Raw genomic sequence first — 7,448 nt, 5'->3', positions numbered from 1 at the left:
CTTGCGATACTTGCGCTCAAACTCCCGACAGAGATGGTCCACCAGTCGCGAGTCGAAGTCTTCGCCGCCGAGGTGCGTGTCCCCGGCAGTGGACTTGACTTCAAAGAGCGAGCCTTCGTCGATGGAGAGGATGGACACGTCGAAGGTTCCGCCGCCCAGATCGAAGATGAGGACGTTCTTCTCACCCTTGAGATTCTTGTCGAGGCCGTAGGCGAGAGCCGCGGCGGTGGGTTCGTTGATGATCCTGAGGACGTTTATTCCGGCGATCGCGCCCGCATCTTTGGTCGCCTGTCGCTGCGAGTCGTTGAAATAGGCGGGCACCGTTATGACCGCGTCTCGCACACTTCCTCCCAGATACGCCTCTGCTGTTTCCTTCATCTTCGTCAGGACCATCGAACTGATCTCCTCTGGATTGAACCTCTTCATCTCACCGCGGAACTCAACCTGGATCTTAGGTTTGCCTGAAAAACGAAAGAGGTTTTGAAATTTTCATTCCAAGTCAAACAATTCATTAATTTAAACAATATTTTTTTTTAATTGCAGAAAGAATAGTTTCAGAGCTTCATTTGTTCATGTTAAGGTTTTTATATAATTTTTAAGTGTAATCCAAATGTTGGAAAGTTAAGAAATTGAATGAATTTTGGGGTGAATGTTGCAATTAAACTTGACTCGGTATTCATTAAAAAACGGATGTCTCAAACATGGGTTCGTCAGGATCACATTTTGATAGCCTGGACTTTTCTTATTACCTAAAAAGTTTTTTACAACATTTTTAAAACTAAGCCAGGCATCTTTTTCAATGCCAAACATTTTTGTAATGAATTCTGGATCCTGCAAGAAATCGTTACAAAAATGTCTGGCACTGAAAAAGATGCCTGGCTTAGTTTTAAAAATATTGTAAAAACCTTTTTAGATAATAAGAAAAGTCCTGACTATCAAAATGTGGTTTCAGAAATGGTAACAAACTTTGGTATACTAGGCTGCCTTATGAATTTGAGCTACATTTTCTTCATTCGCATATAAATAAGTTTCCAGACAAACTGGGAGACTTTAGTGAAGAGCAAGGCGAACGTTTCCACCAGGATATAAAAGAGATGGAGAGGCGATATTAGGGATATAAATAAAAATAAAAAATGAAAGAGCCCTATAAGATTGAGAGGCAAGGGGACTCACGGTAATAAAGCTCCCCAAAGGGAACAGAATTTACTACATCCACGGCGCTGTTCCTGGGTAACGCTAAAAGTAAATAAAACTTATTTACAAAAAATCCTACTATTGCTATGCAAGGAGACTAATGGAAATTAAAAACCCCGAAACGTGAGACGCAAAGGGAATCTACAGTTAACGACAATCCCAGTCGAGGAAGGTAGAGGTTTAAAGGTTTTCGTCGATATTATGTCTAATTTTGCGTTTTTCGATAAAATATGAGCCAACTGGGTTATTTTAACCCCGGATTCAGAATCAGTGACCCTAAAAACAGAAGGGTATGATGGATAAGTCAACCGGGAATTAAGATATATATATATATTTTTTTTTTTGCAAAAATATGCACGAAAACGCTTCTTTCGTCGATTTAACTCTATTTTTGTATTTTTCTATCAAATATGAGCCAACTGGGTTATTTTGACCCCGGATTCGGATTCAGCGGCCCCAAACACCATACGGACATGCTCATTTAGACCACCGGGTAAGAAAAATTTTGTTGTTGCAAAAGTATACAAGAAAAATCGCTGTATTCGCCGATTTTACGTATATTTTTGAGATTTTCGAAAAAGTATGAGCCAAATTGGTTACTTGGTCCTCATATTCGAATTCAGCGACCCAAAAGACATATAAATATGTTTGTTAAGTCCACCGGGCGAAAAAATATATTTTGTTTTGCAAAAATATACCTGAAAAATCGCCGTTTTTGTCGATTTTACGTCTATTTTTTCGTTTTTCAGAAAAATACGAGCCAACTTGGTTATTTGGAAACCCGAATTCGAATTCAGCGACCCCAAAAACATATAGATATGCTAGTGTAGTCTGTCAGACAAACCACTTTTTTTGTGTGCTAGTGTTATTGCGAAAGTTCTTCTAAGGTTAAATAAATTTAAAAAATTGTTCTGCATTAGGTTGAAAGCTGTTAGAATACTCCCAAAATGAGCCAAGATGAACGCATATTTTTAATTTTTCAAGAATGATATATTGCAAAAATAGAGGAAACTGACATTTTATTTAATAAATATTTATTTTTAATTGTCACAAGATCACTTTAAAAGTAGTTTTATAAAATTCATATTAAAATATTACTGTTATTGTCAAAACTTTGGATTTCCTCTGTAGTGTCGACGAAACAATATTAAGATAAGGTAGAAAACATATTTTGCAACAGAAGAACAAATTTCAGATCCTAAATATAATCATTTTTAAAGTAATTAAATTTAATTTTTATCGTACTTATTTTATAATAAATTAAAAAACAACATGCCTAAAACTTACATCTCTATAACTTCCGAAAAAAATTGTTCCAATCAAATCGTGAACTAACTTTGAACTCTTGCATAAAAATTAATAAGAAATACCAGAAAATCATTTAACAGGTAAATACCAAAATCATTTTTTTTTTTTTTTAATGAACTAATTAAACTTGTTCTGAAACTCAAGAATTAAAAAAAAAAACTAGTAATTGAAACTGTTCGACCTGTCACTAAAATTACCACCTTAATTTTCAAAAATACAAAAAAAACTCTATTCGGCAAAATAAATACCTGAAAAAAAAATTAATATGTAGATACTTGAATGAAAAAAATACCTGCTTCGTTGACGACTTTGAATGGCCAGTGTTTGATGTCGCTCTGGATCTTGGGGTCGTCAAACTTGCGTCCAATTAACCTTTTGGCATCGAAGACGGTGTTGGCCGGGTTCATCGCCACCTGGTTTTTGGCGGCATCGCCGATCAGACGTTCCGTGTCCGTGAAGGCAACATAGCTGGGTGTTGTTCGGTTGCCCTGGTCGTTGGCGATGATCTCCACCTTTCCCTGCTGCCACACTCCCACGCAGGAGTAGGTGGTTCCCAAATCTATTCCAATTGCTGGCATGTTTGTTGTTTTTGTTGTTTCGTATTCGTTCGCTTCGTAAACTTCACTCGTATAACTCGTTTGATTGTTTTTCATGTACTGCCGGCTCCTGGCGAGAGCACCGGTTTTATAGATAGCACACCCCCTCTACCCCGCGAACTGCCTTCGCCTAGTAGCTGTAGCTACTGGTGACTTCAGGCTCTGCTCGTCGTTTCGAGAAACATCGAGCGAAATCATGAATCAATGTATCTCGCTATTTTTGCTTACTTTCATTTTCAAAAGAAATTTATCGCCAATTTTTCTAGTAGACAGTTTTTAAACAATTTTTTAGGGTTTAGTTTTGAGAGTTTGGTTCACTCGGGACAAGATTTTTTGTTCGGAAAAGTGAAAAACTATTTATAAGCCAACGCGTTCTAGAACGTTTCTCACGTTTCCGTTGTTTTCATCAGCACATTTTACGTGTCAAAAAAGAATTCATCTTTTTACATTGAAAATTGAAGTACTTTAATAAAATCTCAAAAAATTTTATTAAAAATTTAATTATTTCGTTAAAAAATTACATTTTTTTATTAGAAATTCAAGTGTCCTAATAAAAATTCGTCTTTTTAGCGTAATAATTTATGTACTATTTGGTGAATTTATTTTAGAGTTCAATCATTTGGTTGTAAATGCATCTGTTTGGGTAAATTTTTTTGTAAATTTTCATCTATTTGGTTAAAAAAATATCTTTCTTGATAGAAAATAGTTGTTGAAAATTCAACTTTTCGGATTTAAAAACCAACTGTTTTCTACAAAATGCGACTTTTCTGCTCGAAAATTCAATTCAATTTCGTTAAAAATATTTTTGAAAATCTAATTATTTTGTTAGAAAGTTTAAAGAATTTTTCTGCTTGGAAGAATAAGGTCTTCTGTTAGGAAAAACTGTCTACAAGCAAACGTTCTGAAACGTTTCTGGCTTTCTTTTCCGTCGGTTCCAGTAAAAATTTACTTTTTATGGTAAAAAGGCACCATTTTTTTCTTGAAACACAGAATCAAATTTCAAATAACAAAATTTTCATCTGAAGTTGTGTATTTCCGTTTACCTTAATTTTTATTACACCTTTACAAATTAAAATGTTGGCCTTAGAATAATGATCGCCGGGGAAAATGAAAAATTAATTAGCGAAAAATCTGGAAATTTTGAAAATGAAGTTTTTTGACTGCCCCATCATACTTAATTTTCAAATACAAGAATCCCTCCTAAACCATTTTATTGTCAGTTTCGTTATTACCGAGTCTTAAAGCATTTTTACGGCTTTTTATTTTATTTGAAATATAATTTTAATTTTTCCTACATTCATTATTTATTTAAAAAGTTTATATACACAGCTTTCCCCAACAAATTTAAACGATATCTTTAAAAGTTGTTTTAAAAAATTATTATTTTGGAAATCAGAATCTATAACGTGTTCTAGAAATTTCGAGAATTACTATGTATTATATCCCGAATAATATTCTCGAATCCTCAAGACTGCTTATCAGGTATAATATTGTACTTAATGGAATTCTTAACAAGACCATGTGATGCGTAATTACAGAGTAAATAACGACACTGCTTTCGCATCCTCTTGTTGACACGAAATGAAATATAACATTGAAAATTTGGCAATCAAATAAAAGGCACTGCGGGGCCGTCTATAAATTACATCAAGTTTTTTCCCCGAAATTTTGAACCACGAACGAACTTGGTCAAAAAATTAATTTTCTCTACAAAAATTGAATTTTGAACGAAAAATTGTGAATTTTTAGCAAAGAAATTAATTTCCAACAAAATACAGTTAAATCCTCAATCAAAGAGATAAACCTTTATTTAATAAAACTCAATTTGAAGAATTAATGTAACTCTCACTGACTTTCTTACATTTTTAATTAAAAAATATCAATTTTCAAAAAATAGTTCGACTCTCAACCAAAGAGATGAATTTTCATCTAAAAATATAAATATTCAACAAAAAAGAAAGATTTCTAAACAAAGTGGTTCAACCAAAGCAAAGAATAGGGTTTTTTCCAAAGTCAGATATCATTTTTCCAATCAATGGATCATCATATAGTATATAAAATTCTTATTATAAAAACACCCATGAAATATTTTTTACATATTGTTTACTATGTTTAATTTAATGTTGAAATATGAATTTTTTATCACGATGTCGGTTGGAGGGCCCCTTTGACGTCAAAGGGGTCGGATTTTCCACCAATCACAGTTCACCATTTAAATTCGTAAACCATTCGTAAATATGTGCGATTTTAAAATATATTAATAATTGCACTTACTGTTTTCCTTCAACTTTAACATACTACTGATTCGTAAAAAGCCAAATGTTACAACAGGATAACTTTTTTTTGTCATATAATCATGAATAAATAAAGCTATCAAATCAAAAGAGACCATGGCCTAACCTCTTTATCATGAGTTTCGCATCGTCACATTGATAGATAATTATGAGAACCTCTGAGTCACGTGACACCCACGTGACACCAATTTAAATAAGTGTTTCGCCGCCTTTAATTATTTATAATTTTTTTCTGTTAAACGACACAAAAGAAAAAAAGAATTATAACGCGCCTTCGATTCAGATAAAAATTGTGTATTAAAAAATTATATGATCTAAAATCGCGAAACAACCCTATTTGCATTTTTAATCAAAAAGTTAATGAATTTTCTACCTAAAAAGAACAAAAAAAGAACCAAAAAACTGAAGAGACAAAAGTTATTTACCCAAAAAGAAACTTCTGATTTGTTACTAATAATTGTTAGATAGGACGAGTACATTTCATTTTAATCGTAAAAAATAAGATTAAAATTTTTTTGAAAAAACGACATAAGAGACAATAAATAAAAAGGCAAAACTGTTCAATCAAAAATGACCTACAAATTCATTATAAACACTTGTCATAAAAATATATTTAAAATAAAAAAAAAGTATAATTTGTTTTCGAGAACAAATAATTCACTCAGAAAATGTCTATTTATTAAATTCATTAATTATAAAGAAACATAAGTTTTAAGTTTTTATTTCTTTTTAAGTTTATTGTGTCCCCAAATCAAATTATATACGTATTTGAAAATTTGAGGTTTTTTCACAAATAAGATAAATATTGTTTTTTTCCAATGTAAATTATTTATAACAAATATAAAAGTCAATTATTTGTCAATATTTTGGGTTTAGTTAAAACTAGCAAGTTATTTTAATACATATAAAATGTGAGACCAATTTTTCCAAGGAAAGAGGACGAAAATGATATATTTGTTGTCTCAAATTATTTATAACAAAGATAAATGTTGGGTGTCTTTAAAATTTATTTATAATAATAAAATTGTATCAGTAACAACTTCTTTGCCTCATTTGAATGCTCAAATTGCAGTTCAGGTTTATTTCAAATATATCTGAGGGTTGAAGCTCTGAGAAAGGAGATATTTTTCTAAAAAATTCCCTTTTTTACATTTGTTAAAAAAAAAACCAAAAACTTAAAAAAATTTATAACATCGTTCCTCAAGCCTGTTAGAAACAGAGAGAATAAATAAACAGGTATAAGATTTTTTTTATACCTGTCAGATATAATAATACTTTCCTTTCTTATATGCACAGAAACAAATAAATTTGTGTGCTTAGACTCTTTTGAAGTTTCAAGAAATTACAATCTCACTGTTTTGAACAAATTTAAATTTGTGAAGCAATCTGATTCTTTTTTTTATTTCTCTTTTATTGTTTCAAAAAATTTTTTGCAAAAGTCCCTCTTTTAAAGAATTAGTCTTTTTTCTCCATTTTGAAGAAACTTCTCATTATTTCGTTTTTCCCCTTAAATATGAACTGAAATTGTTAAGTTGCACTTAAAAGCAGTTAGAATATAAAAAGCTTAGAAATGAGACTATTCACAAAACTAGAGAGTTCATAAAATGTATGAACGAAAAACAGTCTCCAATTGTCAAGAATTCAACAGAAACACTTGTTTCACACCAAAGTTTAAGAAAACTCGTTAAAACAACCTCACTCGATTTACAGAAAAGTCCTAATAGAGCTTCACTCGGTTTTGAAAGAAAACTCTGAATAGAGCCTCACTCGGTTGAAAGAATACTCTGAATAGAGCCTCGTTGATTTTTTCATAGTTTTTGTAGCAACAAACTGACCAAAAAAATCGTAAAGATTTTCTCAAGCGATGGTTCAATCCCGAGAGCTGGCAAGTATAGTTGGCTCAGATTTTACAATGACGTTCTCGTCCTCGTATGGGAAAAGGGCTCTTTTGAAAAGGTTTTCGTCGAATTCGTGATCTCCCCAGTGGGCACAAAGTTTGGCGACGTTTTTACGACATCGTTACGACATCTTTACGACATCCTATGTCCATGCCGCT

General features: G+C 32.2%; 1 protein-coding gene across 3 annotated transcripts in view; it reads right to left on the bottom strand.

Moving 5' to 3' along the window:
* The window catches only part of LOC117179984 (heat shock protein 68-like), a 4,824-nt gene extending 1,634 nt beyond the window's left edge, over positions 1-3,190 (bottom strand). Inside the window, exons 1-2 of one of the 3 annotated variants that reach the window (XM_033372254.1) lie at positions 2,795-3,190; positions 15-461 (exon numbers count right to left, since the gene is read on the bottom strand). In XM_033372254.1, the coding sequence (XP_033228145.1) occupies positions 15-461; positions 2,795-3,155 (808 nt within the window). In that variant the 5' untranslated portion in view covers positions 3,156-3,190. The remainder of the gene's footprint in view (positions 1-14; positions 462-2,794) is intronic. The other 2 variants (XM_033372252.1, XM_033372253.1) reach the window with 2 other exon arrangements.
* Between the last annotated feature and the right edge of the window lie 4,258 nt (positions 3,191-7,448).

Source organism: Belonocnema kinseyi, chromosome 9, assembly GCF_010883055.1.
Source record: "Belonocnema kinseyi isolate 2016_QV_RU_SX_M_011 chromosome 9, B_treatae_v1, whole genome shotgun sequence".
In the NCBI taxonomy this organism is placed as follows: Eukaryota; Metazoa; Arthropoda; class Insecta; order Hymenoptera; family Cynipidae; genus Belonocnema; species Belonocnema kinseyi.
This window is presented reverse-complemented; position numbering and strand designations above follow the sequence as displayed.